The sequence below is a fragment of the Chenopodium album genome, chromosome 20, assembly GCF_948465745.1.
Source record: "Chenopodium album chromosome 20, dcCheAlbu1.1, whole genome shotgun sequence".
NCBI classification, from domain to species: Eukaryota; Viridiplantae; Streptophyta; class Magnoliopsida; order Caryophyllales; family Amaranthaceae; genus Chenopodium; species Chenopodium album.
Genome location: NC_137853.1, coordinates 30,255,172 through 30,277,242, shown reverse-complemented (window position 1 = coordinate 30,277,242; position 22,071 = coordinate 30,255,172). Strand labels below are relative to the sequence as shown.

The window sequence follows — 22,071 nt, the reverse complement described above, 5'->3', positions numbered from 1 at the left end:
ATTTGCATGATGTGTAACATAAATTATGTATAAATGACTTGTAACATAAATTATAGATAAAATGATTGTAACATAAATTTGATATCAATATATATAAATAAGGACAAATATTAAATTCTATTACCCAATTCTTTTAGATACAAAATGATATAAGAAAGTAATTGAAATGTAAAGAAATCTTAAAGTAAATGAATGTATTACAAAGTTAAAAAGAAATTGCTTAAAGTAAATGTAGGGAACAGTATTTTAATAAAAATATAAAAAAAAAATAAAAAAAAAGTATTACAAAAAAGTAAATATTTTCTGAACTTCAAGGCATATTTAACATCAACTGCATCAATCCAATAATGAAAGCTTGCCTATCCCAGTTGAACCTGAAATAAATTAACAAAAAGTACATAAGTTGTAGTAAAGTAAACAAAGATCAAATAAAAGTAAATAAAACAATGTTAAAAGTAACATACCTGACAAACTACTTATTTGGACAGTTTCTACTGTCATGATGAAACACCTGATAGCCCACAAGCTCTGCAAGTTCTTCCTTTTTTGCTTTTTTCTTCAACAGCTACCTCTTTGGCACTCTTCAAGCGTTTAGAACTTCTAGCAGACCCTTTGTTGAGGCATTGATTTGGAGGCAAGATATCTACATCAACAGCATTAGATCCTACAAAGAGCTGAATATCAGCTTCTTTGCCTTCTTTGAAACTTACACCTGAGATTCAAAAACTATATACGTTGTAGTAAAGTAAATAAAATTCAAATAAAAGTAAATAAAACAAAGTTAAAAGTAACATACCTTCACCATTGTTCTTTTTCATAAGCTCTTCCTCAAATGAAGACAAGTACTTAACAAAATCAGACAGATCATCCTCACAACCCTCTGCTAGACTAACACAGGAGAACATTTTCGACCACACATCAGAGATTAGTTGCTTCTTTTTGTCAAAGTTAGAAGCCTCATCCACTGATGTAGGTTTCTTCTTAACATCTTTTCTCCAACGATTCAAAACATAATGTTCAGGGATTTCAGATACTGATTTACCTTTCATAATGAATAATATATGTCTGCACAGAACACCCTGACTCTCAAACATCTTGCAAGTACAAGTACACTCTAGTGTAGATAAATCAAATGTAACATCAAAATTCCTTTGACGTTCATTATCTACAACAATGGAAAACTCAACTCCATCACCATAAGTAGAATTACAGCTTTCAAAACCACAAGAAAAACAAGCAGCCTCGCATTCTTGTTGAAATTCATAGAAAACAGAACGAGTGTAAACTGAAGAACCGTGCTTCTCTAACTTTAATGGAGTAATCAGTTTAGGCATTTGCTTGTTTAGTCTATTTTGTTCATCTTGCACATGCCTTTGTGCATCTAAGGTTGTTTCGTATCGAAGGAGAAACTCAACACATGACACATGAGGATTTATGAAATCACAAAAAAAGTTGTTTTCACCCTCATATCTAGAGGTAGATCTTAACAAACCACCCATAAATAAATCCCTAAAATAGGCTGGGATCCAGAGATGCTTGATCTTGAACATATAAGCAAACCATTCGTGAGCTACCAAATCATATTTTTCCATCTCAGTATTCCAACCATCAACAAACTCATTAGGTTCAATTTCCCTGTCCCAAACAATAGCACAAAGTTCTTTCAAAAAGTCAGCGTCATTATAGAAAGGTACCCACTTTCTCAGGCACTTTCCTCATGATGTGCCACATGCACAATCGATGTTTCATTTTGGTAAGAACTTTCTGTATTGCAATACCCATTACAGGGTCTTGGTCAGTAATAAGGCAAGAAGGTTCATTTCCCATACACTTTAGAAAAGTCTGAAAAAGCCATACAAAAGATTCCACATCTTCTTTAGATAACAAGGCTGCACAAAATGTGACACATCGTTTATGATGGTCAACTCCAGTAAAAGGGCAGAACACTAAGGAGTATTTATTTGTATCATATGTGGTATCAAAAGAAATGGAATCCCCAAACAAGTGAAAGTCCTTTCTTCCTATGGGATCAACCTAAAAAACTCATGTTAGATGCCTAGTTGCATCAACACAATAGTCCAAATAATAACCACCATTACTGTTTTTGACTTTCTGTTGAAGATTTTCTATTAACATAGCCCCATCAGCTTCAGAAATATAAACTTTTCAGTCACGAGAAAAGTTTTTAAATTGATTTTTAGTTCCTCTCACATGTTTATAATCTCCGCAATATTCTTTCATCATCTTATAGGACATAACAGCACCAATGTTCAACTTTGAATTATCAAATATAAACTTCCTATGAACACAAGTTAAGCCATCATATGGTTTAGTGATCTGTGTGGTAGTAGGAGTTGAGAAGGGAAGACAATGGCTTTCATGAAAGAAATAAACCATATACTTTCCACCATCACAATACTTAAACTTAATCATAGCAGGACACCCAATCCTCCTGACTGTCTTTTTCCTAAAAACAGCACCTTCAACATCTTTTTTATCTTTCTTATTATCATTGACAAAACCTTCTTTGTTACAAACCAAATATTTAATAAGTACCACACCCTTTTTACCATCAGGACCAGTCATCTTCTTTTCTACCTTGCTAGTACTACAACGGATTTTGAATCCACATTCACTAGCATACTTATAATAAAAATCAATTCCATCTTGAAGACAATTAAATTTCATTCCATAAATAGGCTTCTTTTCCATAGAACAACCAGGAATAAACTCTTTACCACCTTTAGAATTATAAATTGTCCTAGGTAGTACAGCATGAGAAGGAGTTTTTAAAATGCTTACATTACCATCTCCAGCATGAACATCAGGAGAAGAGAGTCCAACTGTTTCAGACATCATCCTGAAAAGTAGATGAATCCAAATTAAAAGTAGACAAAACATCACTAAAAGTAAAAGCAAAACAATTAAAACATAATATCAACAGCAAGTGAATAAATTAATGTAACAGAATAGATTTAACTAACAAAATTAAATCCTCTGATCAACAGTAAATAATGATAACTATAAAGTAAATAAGAACCATTTAAAAGTAAAAGCAAAAATAAAAGAATACATCAAAAAATCAAAAAAGCAGTAGTGAACATAACATAATCAAATTTAAGTAAAACATTTAAAAAAATTGCATTACTCAAGTGATATAGGACAAGACTTTCATCAAAAGGTGAAGAAAAATACAGATAAATCAAGAGGTCATACCAAAATTTTCTATGAACAACAACTTCCTGGAACATCCTTATGTGGCCTTAGAAGTACCAAAGTATACTTGAGAATTATTCTGAATTGGCCATTAAATTAGGTACATTAACATAACATTCCTATTACTCTATACCATGTTCTCTCTCCCTCTTAACAACCTCTATTAAATCCTCTGATCAATAGTAAATAATGATAACTATAAAGTAAATAAAAACCATTTAAAAGTAAAAGCAAAACTAAAAGAATACATCAAAAAATCGAAAAAGCAATAGTGAACATAACATAATCAAATTTAAGTAAAACATTTTAAAAAATTGCATTACATAGTCAAACGAAATCAAGAATAATCAAAATTACTCAGAAACTAAAGCAAAAATCAGTAAAGAAGAACAAAAACAAACCAAAAACAAAAGCAAAACCCTAATTATATGTAAAATCGAAAACGAAAACGAAATCGAACAAAATAATAATAGAAATCAAACGAAAAGCAATAATAATACAAATCGAGAACGAAATCGAACAAAAACAAAGCAAAAACCCTAATTATATGATCAATCAATAAAGAAGATACACAAAACAAAAAAAAATCTAAAAATTACCTCTTCAGAATGATCGAATCACAGCAAAAAAGAAAAAACACAGAAGAACAATCGAAGAAAATACGAAATCGAAAAGGAAAATCGATGAAATCGAAGCGCGAACTCGAAGAGCGAACTCGAACAGCAAAATCGCCTTCAGAGAGATCGAATGTAGAGAGAGAAAGTAAGAACGTAGAGAGAGAAAGTAGGAAAGATAGAGAGAGAAAGTTAGAACGGAGGTCATTCAACCGCGAAAATTACCAAAATACCCTTAATGAGGCGGGTGAACTACAGACCGTCAGATGAAGCGCGATGGACGGCTCAGATATGTTCGCAGTTCGTATTATTCAACCAAGTTCGCACAAGATCTCATATACATATATATATATATATATATATATATATATATATATATATAACATAACCCTTTTTTAGCAACGGAGTGAGTGGTTTGTTGCAGACAATGTGTAGCATCCGTTTTTAGAAAATGTTGCACATAATCTGAAACGAAGGTAGTACAAAATTTGGTAGATTCGTTTCATTGTGCAGTATTAAAATATCAACCTTTTATAATTTGTTTTTATATTACCTTTGTTATATATTATGTGCAACCTTTGAATTTTTTTAATCTAACATGAGTTTTTTAGGTTGATCCCATAGGAAGAAAGGACTTTCACTTGTTTGGGGATTCCATTTCTTTTGATACCACATATGATACAAATAAATACTCCTTAGTGTTCTGCCCTTTTACTGGAGTTGACCATCATAAACGATGTGTCACATTTTGTGCAGCCTTGTTATCTAAAGAAGATGTGGAATCTTTTGTATGGCTTTTTCAGACTTTTCTAAAGTGTATGGGAAATGAACCTTCTTGCCTTATTACTGACCAAGACCCTGTAATGGGTATTGCAATACAGAAAGTTCTTACCAAAATGAAACATCGATTGTGCATGTGGCACATCATGAGGAAAGTGCCTGAGAAAGTGGGTACCTTTCTATAATGACGCTGACTTTTTGAAAGAACTTTGTGCTATTGTTTGGGACAGGGAAATTGAACCTAATGAGTTTGTTGATGGTTGGAATACTGAGATGGAAAAATATGATTTGGTAGCTCACGAATGGTTTGCTTATATGTTCAAGATCAAGCATCTCTGGATCCCAGCCTATTTTAGGGATTTATTTATGGGTGGTTTGTTAAGATCTACCTCTAGATATGAGGGTGAAAACAACTTTTTTTGTGATTTCATAAATCCTCATGTGTCATGTGTTGAGTTTCTCCTTCGATACGAAACAACCTTAGATGCACAAAGGCATGTGCAAGATGAACAAAATAGACTAAACAAGCAAATGCCTAAACTGATTACTCCATTAAAGTTAGAGAAGCACGGTTCTTCAGTTTACACTCGTTCTGTTTTCTATGAATTTCAACAAGAATGCGAGGCTGCTTGTTTTTCTTGTGGTTTTGAAAGCTGTAATTCTACTTATGGTGATGGATTTGAGTTTTCCATTGTTGTAGATAATGAACGTCAAAGGAATTTTGATGTTACATTTGATTTATCTACACTAGAGTGTACTTGTACTTGCAAGATGTTTGAGAGTCAGGGTGTTCTGTGCAGACATATATTATTCATTATGAAAGGTAAATCAGTATCTGAAATCCCTGAACATTATGTTTTGAATCGTTGGAGAAAAGATGTTAAGAAGAAACCTACATCAGTGGATGAGGCTTCTAACTTTGACAAAAAGAAGCAACTAATCTCTGATGTGTGGTCGAAAATGTTCTCCTGTGTTAGTCTAGCAGAGGGTTGTGAGGATGATCTGTCTGATTTTGTTAAGTACTTGTCTTCATTTGAGGAAGAGCTTATGAAAAAGAACAATGGTGAAGGTATGTTACTTTTAACTTTGTTTTATTTACTTTTATTTGAATTTTATTTACTTTACTACAACGTATATAGTTTTTGAATCTCAGGTGTAAGTTTCAAAGAAGGCAAAGAAGCTGATATTCAGCTCTTTGTAGGATCTAATGCTGTTGATGTAGATATCTTGCCTCCAAATCAATGCCTCAACAAAGGGTCTGCTAGAAGTTCTAAACGCTTGAAGAGTGCCAAAGAGGTAGCTGTTGAAGAAAAAAGCAAAAAAGGAAGAACTTGCAGAGCTTGTGGGCTATCAGGTGTTTCATCATGACAGTAGAAACTGTCCAAATAAGTAGTTTGTCAGGTATGTTACTTTTAACATTGTTTTATTTACTTTTATTTGATCTTTGTTTACTTTACTACAACTTATGTACTTTTTGTTAATTTATTTCAGGTTCAACTGGGATAGGCAAGCTTTCATTATTGGATTGATGCAGTTGATGTTAAATATGCCTTGAAGTTCAGAAAATATTTACTTTTTTGTAATACTTTTTTTTTATTTTTTTTTTATATTTTTATTAAAATACTGTTCCCTACATTTACTTTAAGCAATTTCTTTTTAACTTTGTAATACATTCATTTACTTTAAGATTTCTTTACATTTCAATTACTTTCTTATATCATTTTGTATCTAAAAGAATTGGGTAATAGAATTTAATATTTGTCCTTATTTATATATATTGATATCAAATTTATGTTACAATCATTTTATCTATAATTTATGTTACAAGTCATTTATACATAATTTATGTTACACATCATGCAAATAATTTTCGTTTACTGTTAACAATGTTTTGCTTACTTTTAAAGATATTTCTTTTACTTTTCATGGAAAAGAATATTTAATAACACATACATTTTTATTTAATAAAAATATTTACCACATTACAGTGAATAAACCAAAATAGACACACAACATAAAAGTAATTTTCAAAAGCTCAAATTAGAATATCTATTACTGTAATAGATAATACTTTTACTTTAAAAGTTATTTCATTTACTTTTCAAAACTTTTTGTTTACTTTTTAAATTATAAGCAAATATATTAACAAACATTTTTTTTTCCTTATATATTAACTTTGAACCACCAACATTTTGCAATATAAGAATACTCAATAAAGAAAATAAAAATATATATTACTTTAATAGATAATCCTTTTACTTTAAGATATATTTTGTTTACTTTACAAAACGTTTTGTTTACTTTTTAACTTATATGAAAATATATAAATAAACTTTTTTTATACTAAGACATTATATATATATATATATATATATATATATATATATATATATATATATATATATATATATATATATATATATATATATATATATATATATATATTACAAATCCTTCCTACAAACATCATATAAATCCATTAGACATCACAAAATTCAAATCTTTAATATAAACATCATACTAATCATTGACACTAATATTAAAACTATACATCTATGTTGTCCAAATCTTCTTTTTCTTCACCACCACCATTTCTACCTATTCCTTGTTCTTCCCTTTCTTAGCTTTGTTTTCTTCTGCTTCCTAAAATATTAATGAAGTTAAAGAGTTAGTTGAAGTTTTTAAAAAAACAAAAATTATTATATTTTATATGAAAAAAAAATCATTCTTACTTTCTTTTTCCTTAACTCCCATTGTTCAACATTTGCAAGTAGTTTGGTTTGCATTTGGTTTTCTTCATTGAGAAGTATTAGAAGCAGTGTTGTTATATGATGGTGTTTCAATCTTTTAAATTCCTGGAAAGAAACCAAAGATAAACAAAACGCTAAAAAACTTAAGACAATGCTTCTAGTAATGCATATATGAATATTTAAACTTATAAAAATAGAAATGTCAACTCACATGTTTGATAGATCCCAGTCCCAAGCTATTCAGACCATCATAAGCCTTCATGTGCAGTAATAGATAGCTTCTAAAGTAATTTTCTTGCCTTACTTTCTGGAATGGAAGTTCTATTAATCTGACATTGTAGTTCAGCATTTCTTCTGCCTTTCGATGCTTTCTTTTCTTCAAAATTTTTCAATTTGATTTACCTGCAACATATATATTTTTATTAGATAACATTGAAACAGAATATACCGCCAAAAATTTAACATATATTATTATGTTAAATGTCTCTTTAATAAAACTCTTGATTGATTCCCATTCCTCGGTATCCTCATACTCTATGTTGTCCAGTTGATCAACTGTTTCATTTCTGAAGTTTATGACAACAACGAAATAATGATATTCCTTCTTTAAAGGAAGAATACCTGCAAACCAAATTATTCAATTTTTAGATTTAAAGAATTGTTTATTTACTTTTAAGATATCTACTTTAACTTTAAACAATGTTTTATTTACTTTAAAAAAGTTTTCTTTAACTTACACATTCAGCTGCATCCAAGTTCAATGCTTGAGTTTTTGTCCATTCTTCCCATATCTTTTGAAGTTGGGTCACTCCCCTTTTCCCATTTTCTCTCAAACAAACAGATAAAGCTTCCTGCAAATTTTTTCCAAGTTAATTTAGCATATTTACAGAGCTTGTATTTTTGTATTATAAACATGAACGCAAATCCAAAGTATTATTGTATTTTTGTATCAATTACCATGTGGTCAAATCCAAAGTAGAATCTGACTAGCTGATTCTCAGGCCTTTCTCTCTCTTTTTCGTAACAATTGAGGTGGAAAGCCTAAGCAGTGATCAAAATATTTGTAACTTTCCATTCATCCAGTAATGAATTACAAACCTCTCTTGTTATTTCAATTGATTCACCCAACCAACCTACAACTTCACTGTAATATGTTTATCATTAGAATAATTTTATTTGCAAACACGAAAAAATAAAAATTTTGCAATAATTACATACCTTTTGTTTACCAAGTTGTAATCATTGATAGCTACATAGTCAATCACTTGGTTAAACTGCAAGCTCATGTATTCCACACAGTCCTTGTTTTCTTTCAGGAAATCTGACACATATATCATTTCCTTCAACTCTGAAAACTCAGCATCCACATCAAGTTTTTTGCTTACTTTGAACTTTGAAACTTTATCTACAATGGCATCTCTATTTGAATTGATGTCTGACAGAACAAGGGAAGCACATATTTCTGCACGATACAACTTCCTTCTGTTGGCCAATCCCAAGTCTCCATTAAACGATTCCCCATTGAAGCACGGCATATGTACCATACAGAAAACACCGCAATCAAGTGTTTATTTTGTTGATTTCCAAGGAAATGATACATTGTCAAACTCATAAGACATTATATCTTCAGCTTTTGGATGCTCTAGTTTGTTCATTAAATCTGACATTTCTTCTACCTGAAATAATTGAAATTAAATCATTTTATTTACTTTAGAAGTATTATTATTTACTATTACATGTAGATCATTAACTTTAATAATATTCATACTTAATAATAAAAATAGAATGCTATTTACTTTTAATATAGATTTCAGATTAAGTACAGAATCAAACCACAGTAGATGCAACATTTTTATAGTAATCCATATCAGTCAAAGTTATTAAAATCGGGATTCTACTTTGAGTCGGAAAGGGCTCTCAGAATTGAATCGTAAAATCGAATCGTAGAATCGTAAGATTCTACCGACATGCATAATCAAGACGTCATATCCAAAATTAAATAAATATATTTAAATTATGAGTTTGAAACTTAAAATATAAAATAGTTGTTTACCATTAAACAACCAATAATTGACAATATATATTTATAAATAACTACGTAGGCATGTTTTAAACTTGTAAGGATTTCGCTAGTTAAGAGAAATATGTAAAATCGGGTAGAATCGTAAATCGAATCGTATGACAGACATGAATCGTAAAATCGTAAGATTCTAAGATTTAAATCGGGATTTTAACAACAATGATATCAGTTGTTTCATAAATTCTGTTATCTAAGTACTGGATGCTTCCTTTCAACATGTTCACCACCACCACACTATAATGGAGATTCAACAGAATTGGGATAAACACCTGAGATTCAAATTGTATTTGTTAGTTTTTTTTTTTTTTTTTTTTTTTTTTTTTTTTTTTGTTTTGTTTTGTTTTTTGAAATCAGATTTATACTACAGTAGAGAAAACTTACCAAATCAACCTCCATAAACTGGTGTTTTGCATTGCACAATTGGAGCCAATCTAACCAAGCTTGGCTTAATTAAGCCAAAACTGATTTAGGAGAACGATCTTTAGCCTCTTGAGAAGTTTTATGAGACGCGAGAGAAATCTCCAGTGGTCTCTACATATTCATGAAAACACAAAACACATTATGTATTTAGTATATATTTTGTATGTATTCTATTCTTTATTCAATGTATCACTTACATTGTAGTCAATTCCAAAGAAAAAGCATGATGGTCAGGCCGTCAATCTTGATTTATTCATTAAAAATGACCATGCTTGAACAATGCTTGAATTTATCAATTGATTTGGGACTGTTGGTGCTAAAGTTATCATATCATCCGTTGGTATTGCAATTGGAGGTTCAAATGTAACAAGTTGTTCACTGTATAATTACACAAAAACAAGTTGTTTTGTTAATATTTATAAAGTAAAAGGAATTTGAAAAAAAGTAAATAAAACAATGCTAAAAGTCAAAGAATAATATTACCTTTTCATTGATTTATTTTTCAGAAAACAATAGTCAGCCACCACTTGATGCAATTCTGGCATTTCTTACATTCTGCTTTTGTTGCTCTTCATACACTTGCATACGTAATTCACTTCAGTTCCTGTTTTCCCACAATCCACAGAACACTGAATCTTAGAAGCAAATTCATTCAAAAAGTTGAATGGATGTTCTGATGCCTAGTTTATAGTATTTGCATCAACTGCTACACTCACATCAGCTTCCTCCTCTTGTTCCTTTTCATCCTTTTCTTTCACCTTCTCATCTTCCTTTTTCTCCTCTTTGTTTTCTTGATTCTCCTCTTTGTTTTCATCCTTCTCCTCTTCCTTTTTGTCCTCTTCCTTTTCCTCCTCTTTTTCAGAAGCTTCATCTGCATCATCTAGATTAATAGTCTCCTGTACAAAATTTGAAGGATCATCTGCACCATCTTGATTATCTCCATCATAATCTGGATTATCTTAAGGCTTTTTATTCTGCTCCTCCCATGTTGATAGAAACACATTAGATACATTTCTCAAATCATCGTAAATCTTCACTATTTCATCAATAGCCCTTTGCACTCTAGGGTCTTCTATCAGCCTTTGTGTTTTAGAAAATAGTTGAGATTACGATGCAGACACACTCGATTGATGCTTTTTAATCCTGTTTGGTATGCAGTTTATACGTTCGGCATGTAACATTGAAAAGAGTGTTGAATCTCTAGCCAATAAAAGCAAATCTTCTTCAATTTTCTTCAAATAATTAACAAAAATTTGTTATTACATTACTTTTGATAAATGATACTATTTACTTTTAAAGTTAATTTGTTTACTTTGCAGTCTATTTATTTACTTTTTAGTTTATCATTCATGAAACATTATTACTACTACTGTATTTACTTAAAATCTACAGTCTCACTTAACAACTATAAATATAATATAGAAGCAGAACAAATAAATATAAAATATGAAATTGTGTTTATTGAAATTTAAATATAAGATAGAAATAATACTCACATCATGTGCAGCCTCATGTATCTCACTGGTTGTCATAACACCATCTGGAACGTTGAAAGAGACTAATCTTCTCTCTCTGTCAGCAAAATTCCTATATGCAGCCTCAATAACATCACCTAAGTATGATGGTTGACCTCCTTTTCTACAAACTGGATATACATCTTTCAGGATTTCTCCTTAACCAAATGATGCTTTCGCTTCACTTGCAATTCTTTTTCTTACTTTCTCATCTGTCCAATGTTTGATCAAGGGCAATGTTGTTGGTTCAGGCTGCCCTCTAAATGAAAGGTGATGAAAGTACACAATCTGAAGAATCAGGCCACATCCACTGATTCCTGATCCTGATTCCTTATGCTTGTTTTTCTTGAAACTCCCCACTGCTTTTCACAAGTTATTGAGTACATAACCACACCAATCCAGGTTACGTATTTCTTTTACATTGTCTGCAAAGCTAATTATCTTGTAATCTATCACTTTGTTTGCAACAGGGGCCAAGAATGTGCTGCAAACATACATCACAAAGAACCTTTTAAAATCATCACCTCCTTCCTTTAGACTCTTTATTTTGTTCTCCAAATTATTCACAAAGATGTCATCGCTTTCTGCAATTCCTAGCTTCTTCTTCCACTCATTCTGAATCATGATGTTTGCTATAGGTTGCTTCCTTAATTGATACGTCAACTTGTTCTCTGTTACATTTGGAAGCAAGAAAATATCTTGAACATCATAGGAACTTACAGAGAACTCCTTCAGCATGTCAATCTTGAGCATACAACTTTTTTCATTGAAATGATGACAAAGCCATGGAAGCATCTTTGTCGAAACTTTTGTCAGTTTTAGTTCAAGCAAGCCTCCAAATCCAACACTTATAACATCTAATTTCTGTCTCTCACTGAAGTCCTTGATAATATCAAATACTGCATTGGGTCTGCAATGTGTTTTCTTGATGTCCAGATTACCATCATCATTGTCACTTCCTTCTTTAACCTCTATAACTTCTTGTACCTCCTTATCTGAATTGTCAAGCTTCATTTTCTTCTTTAAATGAGTTTTTGTATTTTTCTGTCTTCTTCTGATGATCCATTAGATTCTTCATTGTTATCTCCTTCTAGTTCGTAATTGCTGTCTTTATCTTCAGCTTTTGTTCTTTTTTTGGTTCCTATATTTTGTTAAAATAGAAGATATTCAAACATTTACTTTTAAAATTAAAATATTCAAGAACAAACAACCTAATTCACAACATATCAATCTAACTTTAGAACCTAATACAATAAACTTTTATAAACCTTTTGAAGGTTCTAGTTCCTTAAGCCTTCTCTTTATCAATATTTGCTTTTTTGAAATCCTTTGAAGTTTAGCACCTAATATAGTTAAGTTTAACAATGAGTTTATGTTAATACAAGGAGTATATAAATACAAAACATGTTAAATAACTTTAAAAACATATATATTTACTTTATAAGCATTTTTATTTACTTTATTAAACTTATCATTTACTTTTTATATTCAATCATTTAATTGTATGCATCATAATATTTATATTGATAGCATAGACTTATAAAGGCAAATGGTTCACTTTATAACTGTTTCTATTTACTTTATAAATTGAATCTTTTACTTCAAGATAATATACCTTTAATTGGAGATTTCTTTGAATTTGCAGGTTTCTTTGGAGATATCTTTTGTGCTGCAGGAGTTTTCTTTGCTGCAGGAGCTTTTTTTCCTGCAGGATCTTCCATTTGAGCTTTCTTTGCTGCATGAGCTTTTTTCCTGCACTAGGTTGTATTGGAGGTTTTTTTGCAACATTTTTCTTTGGACTTTTCGTCATTTTAATCTGCATGCAATTCAAAACAAAAATGAAACATACTTTCTGATATATTGATGGTTTTTTTCTCGATTTGTACTTCAAGACTTAATATACAAAGTGATAAAATATTAAACTAGCAAGGTGTTTTGTTGTAATTATAAATACTACCTGATATATATACTTTCAAATCAACTCTTGTTTTTATAATAACAACAACAAATGATTTCTATACATGCAACATTTCGAAACAAAAAACCAATCCTCATTTAAACCACATCAATTTCTTTATTTATACACAAGCCATAATAGCTACAGATCATACAGTAATTCATTAACTTTTAATCAATTTACAGTTACTTTTAGCCATTTTCTATCTACTTGTAAAAAAAACACTCAAAATTAAAGGAAACTACTGAAACTCAAAGATAACTACTCCAATTTAATAATAGTATTTTATTGACTTTTAATTATTTTATATCAACTTTTATCTGATTTATTTTAACTATTATCAACAATTACTCAAAAATTAACTAAAATTACTCAAAATTAGTAGCAATAGAACAAAAACTACTCAAATTCGTAAAAATAAACAGATCTAAATTTTTACCAATATTCTTAAAAAAAATCTAATCTAAATTCATACCAAAATTCGTAAAAAAAAAAATAATCTAAATTTATGGCAAAATTCGTAAAAAAATAAATAAAAAAATAAAAAAACCTTTGATTCAACTTCGAATTAACTTCTAATCAATTTTAAACTAAATTACAACAAATTTAACCAGAAATTAAAAGTAAATCAAACGAAATTAGAACAAAAACAAACAAAATTCCAAAAATACCTTAATATCAAGCAAATTGAACTTCGAAACACAGAAATTGAACTTCGAACTACTCCGATTTAACTTCTGCTACTTTGAATTCAACAAAATCAAGCAAAAAACACAAAAATAATTAAGAAATTGCAACAAAATTAAACGAAAGGGTATGAACTTCAAAGTTTCGAAGTAATACCTAATATTCGCCAATATTTGCTAATTTTCGACAATTTTTATTTCGAAACTGAAGAAATGTAGATAATAGAACTTGAATTTTGCTTATATAGCGTAATTAAGCAATTGAAAATGGCGGTTATGGCGGTTTTTCGAAGATTTTGAACGATTTTTGAAGGTTTTTTTGAGCAGTTTTGATGGCGGAGGAGAGAGAGAGAAGAGAGAGAAAATGGCGCCTGAAATTTCGTGCCCCATTTAATTTGTTTGAACGAATTTGGGCCGTTAGATCGCGCGCCTCTTTTCTTAGATCTGACGGTCCAGATTAGTTCTTAGTTTCTATGATTCGGCTAGTTCTCCAAGTAACTCGGTTCTGTATATATATATATATATATATATATATATATATATATATATATATATATATATATATATATATATATATATATATATATATATATATATATATATATATATATATATATATATATATATATATATATATTTGGATTTAGGGTCACATAAGAAGTTTCTTAAAATGAGAAGGATTTAATGTGCACAAATTTTCCACTAAATGTGCATATTTTTTGAATAAAATGTGCAAAAAAAATTTTGACCGAAATTAAATGTGCATATTTTTTGTGCATAAATTATCGTTTTCCCATAAACTTGAAAAAAAGTACCAGGTCAAAAATAAATTATGCACATTTAGTATAAAATTTATGCACATTTAGTTCAAAATATATGCACATTTAACCCTTCTCATTCTTCTCCTTTTAAGAAAGTTCTCATTGGATCCCAACCCATATATATATATATATATATATATATATATCTTCATTGGAGTCGACTTAGGCCTGGCCCCTGGTATAACTCAAAAAAAATTTAGTCCAAATAATGCCCAACTCAAATTAAACGAATTATATGTAATGCTCATAGTATTGCTGAGTGCTTTTTTACCATTGCATTTTTCAATACTGATGTCCTCACATTCCAAAAAATACAAAGGAAATTAAAAAATCATGCTTACCCCATGTTTTACATACGTGGGTAGGGTTTTAAGCTAATCTAATTAGCATGCGGAAACTAAAACCCGTCCCCGGACCCATGTAATGATTCCAACGATTGACAAACACGTAATAATATAAGGATTATACCTTTGACGCGTGCTTCAAACTCGGAATAAAGCAAGAGGACCGCACTGGCAATCCCTCCAATGTCGTCCACCCGAACGATCAAACACGGGTCAAAGACGTTAGCTTAATTAGAATGTCAAAATAACACTTCAAGAATATTTACACTCTAGGTTCTCACTAATAGTGAAGCGACAAGTGGCAGCCAACCAAGGAGGGTAGGTGGGAGGATCACCATGAGCTTGGAGAACAACCAAAGGGGTAGCCCGCCCGTACCTAATAGGCAACTATGCTGCTGCCCGGGGAGCCTTGCGCCCCAAAGCTGGCGCTGCCAGCTAGCTCCCTCGTAAGGGCTTGCTACTAGCGAGGCCTTGCTTGCGGCATGGCCAGCCCACCCATAGGCCATCCCTACGAGCCGAGCCTTGTACTGGCTGCCATGCTGCTCGTATGGGCTAGTGTAGGCGTCATTCGAAGCGCGCCTACTTAAGCATGTGGTGAATATGCTTGGAAATCATAGGAAGTGGGATTTGACATTATACGATTAGAGACAAAAAGTAGGGAGCCGCCAACAAGTTTTTTTTAAGGAACTTGTAAACCGTTCACGGATCATTAAAGGCAACCACAAAAAGGGACCAAACGAAAGGCAACAACGATTGATCCGTGAAGGTTGCACCCCATTCATAATCCATGAGATTACTAACTCCATATGGTTACGAACCACGAATGAAGGATCGAGGATGATGGTACGAAGTGAGGCACAGAAGTCAACTTCGCCCGTATTGGCCTCTTCTCGATTCTTACTGGGAAAGTTTGTTCACTTGTTTTTTTGCAACAAGTTGGTGGTGAATATGGTGTTGGTTGTTGTTCTTGGATGAACTTTGGTTGAAATTGAGATAGGTGGTTGTTGTGGTGTTTGTAATTGAAAATTTTGTGGTATTTGTTTGTGGTTACATTTGAGGTGTGGTTATAACCTTGGTGAGTTTGTGAAAATGTTCTAAAAAAAGAGAAAGAGTGGGAAGGAACCCCAAACCCAATCCACTAGTACTCACGAGCATGAACCATCCCAACCACCTCCTCTTCCACAACTAAAATTCCACAACAAAAATACACCCCCATCTACAACAAAATAAATTCTAGAAAACTCCGGCCTTCCAAACACTACTTCAAACCAAACACGGTTAAACTTGGTATCGATGATGACCTTTGGGTTTTGTTCCGAAACCTAAGGTTGGGGTCATTTGTGAACTCCTCTCACTAACACTATATTGAGCCAACCTTTGAATTCCTTGCCTCATTCCATAGCCAACCTGTGGGGGACGATGATTTCCTAATCACCTTCCAACTCTTTAACAAAAAGCATACCATGAACCTTCTGGAGTTCTGTTCATTTGGACTTCAATCCCGAAGACAACCTCATTTTCCTCGAACACCAAAGATTTAATGACTGTAATGAGGCACTTTGGTGGAAAATAATTTTGGGGAAAGATGAATTCAACACCTGATTTTCCCTAGCTAGTGAAATCCTTCACCCGGCCCTCCACATCTTACACCGTCTTCTAGGTTATGCGGTTTTCAGTAAACAAGATCTAGGGAAGTTGACTAGAGAGGAGTTTCTAACCCTTTTGATCGCCACAAGGTAAGAGTTGAGTGGACAGCTCAACATGGGATATTTGTTTATGAAGTGTTGTGTGGCGTCCACAAAGGGTAAGAAGACGGGTGAAATTGCTCTTGGTGTAATGGTTACAAGGTTAGCTACCTAGCTAGGCGACGGAGACCTCCTCCCCACTTGCACTCAGGTGGGTGGAGTGAATGAGATGTACCTTGATTTGGTCCAACTTAAGAGTTTGGACTTCATAGGACCCACCGACGACGAGGATTACTTTAATTGGCTCTTGAGCCACAAACACCGATGCATCCTCCACAACCCAAGCCACATATCTTTAGGGGAGAATGCAAGAAACATTTGGTTTGTGCCTCACAACAATAGGGTGATACCCAATGCTAACATGGGAGGAGGGTTGGAAGGTGGTAATGAAGAAGCCTTGAGAAACAAATGAGGAACATGAAACTTGGCATGCAAGGCTTGTTCGAAAACAACCAAGGTATGTTCCTTCAACAATAAGCTTTATATGATGCTAGTGTGAGTAGGGGAGAGATCACTCCCATGGTCAGTTACCCTCATTAACCACCACAACACGGCCTGGTACCTCAATGGTCGGGAACTAAGCCTACTTATCCTTATTGGCAAGGGCTTTCGCGCCAAATAAGGAATTCCATAAATTCCCTCCATATAACTATCAACTCCCGGGAGGGAGTGATTATAGGGGTGATCCTAAATACCCCTATATGGACCCTACTCACCCGCCCGGCTACCCATGCCTCCTCCATATAACCCGTTGCCCGAATGGCAACAAGTCCTTTTAAAAGGGTCATTATGGTTAACCTTCTGGTTATACCGGGGGGTGGGATCCTCATGGCCCTCCGGACGGCTTCTCTTTTGATAATGTGGGAGATAATGATGAGGATGAGGAGGATGATGATGGTGCCGGCCCTAGTGGCCACTAGCCCCCCTTATGTTTTTTTTATTCCCCTTTGTCCGTCCCTTCCCTTGTATTCATTGTGTTGCACCGAGGTCGGTGCTTTTCTCTACTGTGGGGGGGGGGTTTATAAGAGACAAAGGGATGTCTCTAGGTGGTGTGGAGGTGGGTACGCACCATGCTAGTGTGGGGGAAAGCATACTTCATTGGTTGTTTTCGCTATGTTGCATGATTGATGATGGCTTGTTGTAGGTTTTCATGATTTGATTTTAATGATGATTTTGATGATATGAATTGAAATTTTGAGGCTTTTAATTGGTTTTGAGGCTCCCCATTGAAAAATCCAAATCCCCTTAATTCAAACTTGTAGATAGCTTTTTGTTAGTTCTTTTTCCTTTTGTTTATAGCTTTAGTTAATTATTTTTGTTTACTAACTTTTCTTGTGTATAGTTTTAGTGTTTTCTTTTTGCTTACCTTGCCTTGTATCTTGAAGATTGGAAGCATGGAAGAGTTGGTCTTAGGAGTGATTCAAGCTCTGAAAACCTTGGTGAGATTGAAAATTTTGCTATATATTCCAATTCAAGCGGCATTTAATGAGGCCTTTCCTTTTCGTTCGTTTTATTCCTTTTTGTGTGCTAAGATTAGGTTGTACCTGGAACGAAGTTGAATGATTCGAGGATATATGCATTGGTTCTACGGAATCTGGTGGTCATTGGCGTTGTGGCCGAACGACCTTTGTTTGACGATTGGGATTTAATTGCTTTTCATGTTTCTTCGAATGATTGGCTTTGCTTCCCTAAAAAAAAAATGAAAAATTCGAAAAAAAAAAAATCTTATGTTCAAGACAAACCACGTGAATTTTGTTTGCTTTATTTTCAGTTTGGGCATAATAAAAGATGGACTTGTGTGTTTGAATGGCTTTCTTCTTAAGTATTATGAGTTTTCACGCTTTCGGATTGTCATTGGTTGACTCTAGGATACGCCTATGCTAACATAGTCATGTTAGATATCGTAAGGCCCACCGAACCTAATTTCACTTGTTTGTGGTAAGAAGGTGTTGCTCTCATTAGGGGATTTGAAGCCTTAAAGGTAGTTTTTATAACCCGATGTGAGTTTCATTGTTCAAGCCTTCAACATTCTTGTATGAGTGACATAATATCCTTACCAAGGCATGCTTAGATCGAGAACTTGACGTCTAGCTACCCAAGATCGCGACTGAACTAAATATATGGAGGACAAAGGCATTTTCTTTCGGTGACTATTTTTGTTTTTCTAGAATTAGCTTTTATTTTTGTTGCTCGTTTGTATTCTTGTTTGCATTTAATTTTCCCCCTGATAACCATGTTGAGCCTATCCCTCCTTTTTTATACGCAAATTACAAACCTCGTGACCCCTTTTTTGTTTCATTTTTCACCTGTAGAAATGTGAAGCCTTTGTGTCATGAAAGTTTGTTATATCTTTAGTTTGAAAAGTTGGAAAGTGGTGGTTTGGAATGGGAAGTGAGGTTGTATTTTGTGAATATTTGTGTTTAATAAAAGCAAGTGCAAATTCAATAAAAAGCCATCCGTAGTTATAAAAGGCAAGGACATTACAATAAAAGTTGACAAAATCAAAAGCTCAAAAAAAAGGGGGGGGGGGGAGAAATAGAGGCTTGATCACCCTTTTCTTCACAATTAATCTTAGTACCAATTTCCAAATTCTTCAACACCTTTACCCCCTAGCCTATGCTACAACTGAAAGGAATGGTGTCCTTCGAACAAGTGTATTATTCCGATAGAGGGTTCGGGACTAATTAGGAAAGCTAATTATTCAGTGAGGTCAAGTGATCGGAATGCCTAGCTAGAGGCCACTTCCGATCGATAATATTAATGTACAATTAATATTACGGCTTGCTCTTGACTGAACCCTTCAGGTCACACCCAATCGTGTAACCGAACCATGGCGACGAATTATTCCGGAGGATTAAATAAGTCGATAGAGATTTTACGAACTAAGACGTCGGATTCCGAGCTTAGAGCGTCGAGTCAAATTTAGGAATCGACGAGACGAGAAATTAGTCAAACAACAAGTCAACGTTAAGTCGTAGCCTCGCATTGGCCTAGCCATGCGAGGGCTAGGCTAGCCAAGGCCACCAGCTGCAAAGGCATGTTGGCTAGGCCTGTTGGCCGAGCATGCTTGCGGGCTGGTGCGCCTAGCCACTCGCACGCAAGCACCAACACGCATCATGTGTTGCTGGGTTGGCAGCCTTTGCCGCAAGCAAGAAATAGCCTGCCAGCGCGCAAGGGCCTGGCTTGCGATAGCAGCGCCCAGCAACGCACAGCAGCCCGCATTGATGCGTGGCCTGCTAGTGCGGGGCTGCTGTTGCGTTGGCTGGCTAGCAGGCCCAACCGAGGGACTAAGCGCCAGCTGGCCGTGGGCTATTGGAGGCCGGTTTGTGGAGTTGTCTTGCTTGGGGAGCAAGGGAAGGGTGGTCCTTCCCTTGTGGTCCTCACCTACTCCCTTGCTCTCCTTGTGACACTTGTTGTTTGCTAATTGAATTGTTATTTTAATTTAATTTAGAATTAAATTAATACATTCATTTTCACATTTCACCAACTCTCCCACATGGAAAGTTGATGGAAACTCTTGGGAGCATTTCCCTATAAATACCCACCTTGGGTATTGGGAATACTCACTTGAGTAGAACTCAAAAGGAATCTCCCAAAGTGTGAGAAAGCCTTAAGTTCGTAAAACTCTAGTAATTTTGGTCTAGCCCCGTCTAAGCTACAAGGTAGGGGCCGGTTCGGTAATCGAGGGTGTGAGACGTTGGAGCATTTGCAGGGCTTGAAGTTTTCCAAGTTCGAGCTCGAGTTGCAAGCGAAGAACGCGTCAAGGGTGGGCTTCTTTCTCTCTCTTCTGTTTATGTGTTTGTGTTTTTTTTTAATTGCATGCTATTTGTTATGTTGTAATTATTATGCATGCGATTAGATTTTGACTCAAAAAAAGTGAATTTTGGGTGGAATCAATGTTCTAAATCTCATTATTAATTTATGTTGGTTAAATTAATTGTGAGACTAGCCCTCAATTTTTGTAGCATCAAGTTGAGCCAAAAATAATTTAAAGAATAATTCTTGAATTAATTTTGGTTTGTGCACTAAAATTAAATTTAATTAAGTTAGACTTGTTTTAATTTCAAAATTTTCTCAATATTAGTTCTAAAATCAATTTAGAATTAATTTTAAAGTCACACACAAAATCGGAATAAAATTCCGAAGCACGAGCATGAAAATCGAAGCCTCGAGCTTCGAGCACCAAGCTCGGCTAGCAGGGCTGCTTGCGCAACCCGCATCTTGCGGCCGAGCAGGTGCGTGCGTGCGTGCGCTTGAGTGTGTGTGGCTGCGAGCTTTGTGGTGCGGGGAGAGCTAGCATGGTCAGGCAGGTGACTCTGCGCCACGCAGCCAGCAGCAAACACAGCTAGGATGCCCTCGGGAGCACCTAGCAGTGCTGCGGGGTTGGGGTGCAAGCACTCGGCACCATGCCGCTGGGCAGCAGCTGGCGCTAGCAATGGCGCGCGCCAAGGCAGCCTTGGTGCGCTGCTATGTGCGCGCGTCCGACCATGCGCACCTTGCTTGGTGCCTAGCTAATTCCCTAGGCCTTTTGGCTTGGAGCTAGGCACTTGGCACCAGTTTTGCGTTTTTGCATTTTAAGTAAAACGAGGCTAGGCCTCGGTTTTTCCATGTACTTGCAAAATTATTTTGACAAAAATTTTGGTTAACCGGCTTAATTAATTCTAATTGTATTAATTTTATTTAAGTTGGATGTGGAATTTAGTGAGAGCTTCATTAATCGTTTTGAGCTTAAATTAGCCTCGATTGTGCTTTTGTTATTGCGTTAGTTCACATAATCGGATAAACAACTTGACTAGTTTTAATTAGGCGTGTTAATTAGATTAACCGCCTTTGTTAGTAACTAGTATGCGCTCTATTTGATACAATGTTTTGTATTGTTTTGAATTATTTGTAAAATGCATGGGCCATTCACTTTAGAAGTGAATGGATGAATGGAATATTGTAGATGTTCTAATGCAGGTTTTACAAAATGGCAACTAGTATGGCCCGACTAGGATAGTAAATACGGACTGCGTTCCGTTTTGTATTTTTGTAAATCTAAATACGGATTGCGTGCCGTTAAGTATTTTTGTACTTAAATTATTTAGATTAGTCCTAGTTTTTCTAGTAGTTGCATAATTGGTGGTCATGTCTCAAGACGGTGT

At 34.0% G+C, this 22,071-nt stretch overlaps 2 protein-coding genes across 2 annotated transcripts; one reads left to right on the top strand and one right to left on the bottom strand.

The window, feature by feature from the left end:
- Positions 1–497: 497 nt before the first annotated feature.
- LOC145597011 (protein FAR1-RELATED SEQUENCE 5-like) lies at positions 498–3,251 on the bottom strand. The gene is made up of 5 exons (XM_081653197.1): positions 3,217–3,251; positions 2,212–2,860; positions 1,736–1,842; positions 797–1,635; positions 498–712 (listed from the first exon to the last, which is right to left on the bottom strand). The coding sequence occupies exons 1-5, from the start codon at positions 3,249–3,251 to the stop codon at positions 498–500; spliced, it is 1,845 nt and encodes a 614-aa protein (XP_081509323.1).
- A 648-nt stretch (positions 3,252–3,899) lies between these two features.
- LOC145597010 (protein FAR1-RELATED SEQUENCE 3-like) lies at positions 3,900–5,978 on the top strand. Its single transcript, XM_081653195.1, has 4 exons — positions 3,900–3,978; positions 4,587–4,740; positions 4,841–5,679; positions 5,764–5,978. The coding sequence occupies exons 1-4, from the start codon at positions 3,900–3,902 to the stop codon at positions 5,976–5,978; spliced, it is 1,287 nt and encodes a 428-aa protein (XP_081509321.1).
- Positions 5,979–22,071: the final 16,093 nt, after the last annotated feature.

Bases quoted from the DNA above. Each gene is read 5' to 3' on its own strand.
- LOC145597011 (XM_081653197.1), bottom strand. From the start codon at position 3,251: ATGTTCCAGGAAGTTGTTGTTCATAGAAAATTTTG. The intron at 1,636-1,735 runs GTGCATGTGGCA...TGTTTGGGACAG, and splicing joins ACCAAAATGAAACATCGATT to GGAAATTGAACCTAATGAGT. The intron at 713-796 runs GTATGTTACTTT...TTTGAATCTCAG, and splicing joins GAAAAAGAACAATGGTGAAG to GTGTAAGTTTCAAAGAAGGC.
- LOC145597010 (XM_081653195.1), top strand. From the start codon at position 3,900: ATGAAATCGAAGCGCGAACTCGAAGAGCGAACTCGAACAGCAAAATCG. The intron at 3,979-4,586 runs GTAAGAACGTAG...CATTTTGTGCAG, and splicing joins ATCGAATGTAGAGAGAGAAA to CCTTGTTATCTAAAGAAGAT. The intron at 5,680-5,763 runs GTATGTTACTTT...TTTGAATCTCAG, and splicing joins GAAAAAGAACAATGGTGAAG to GTGTAAGTTTCAAAGAAGGC.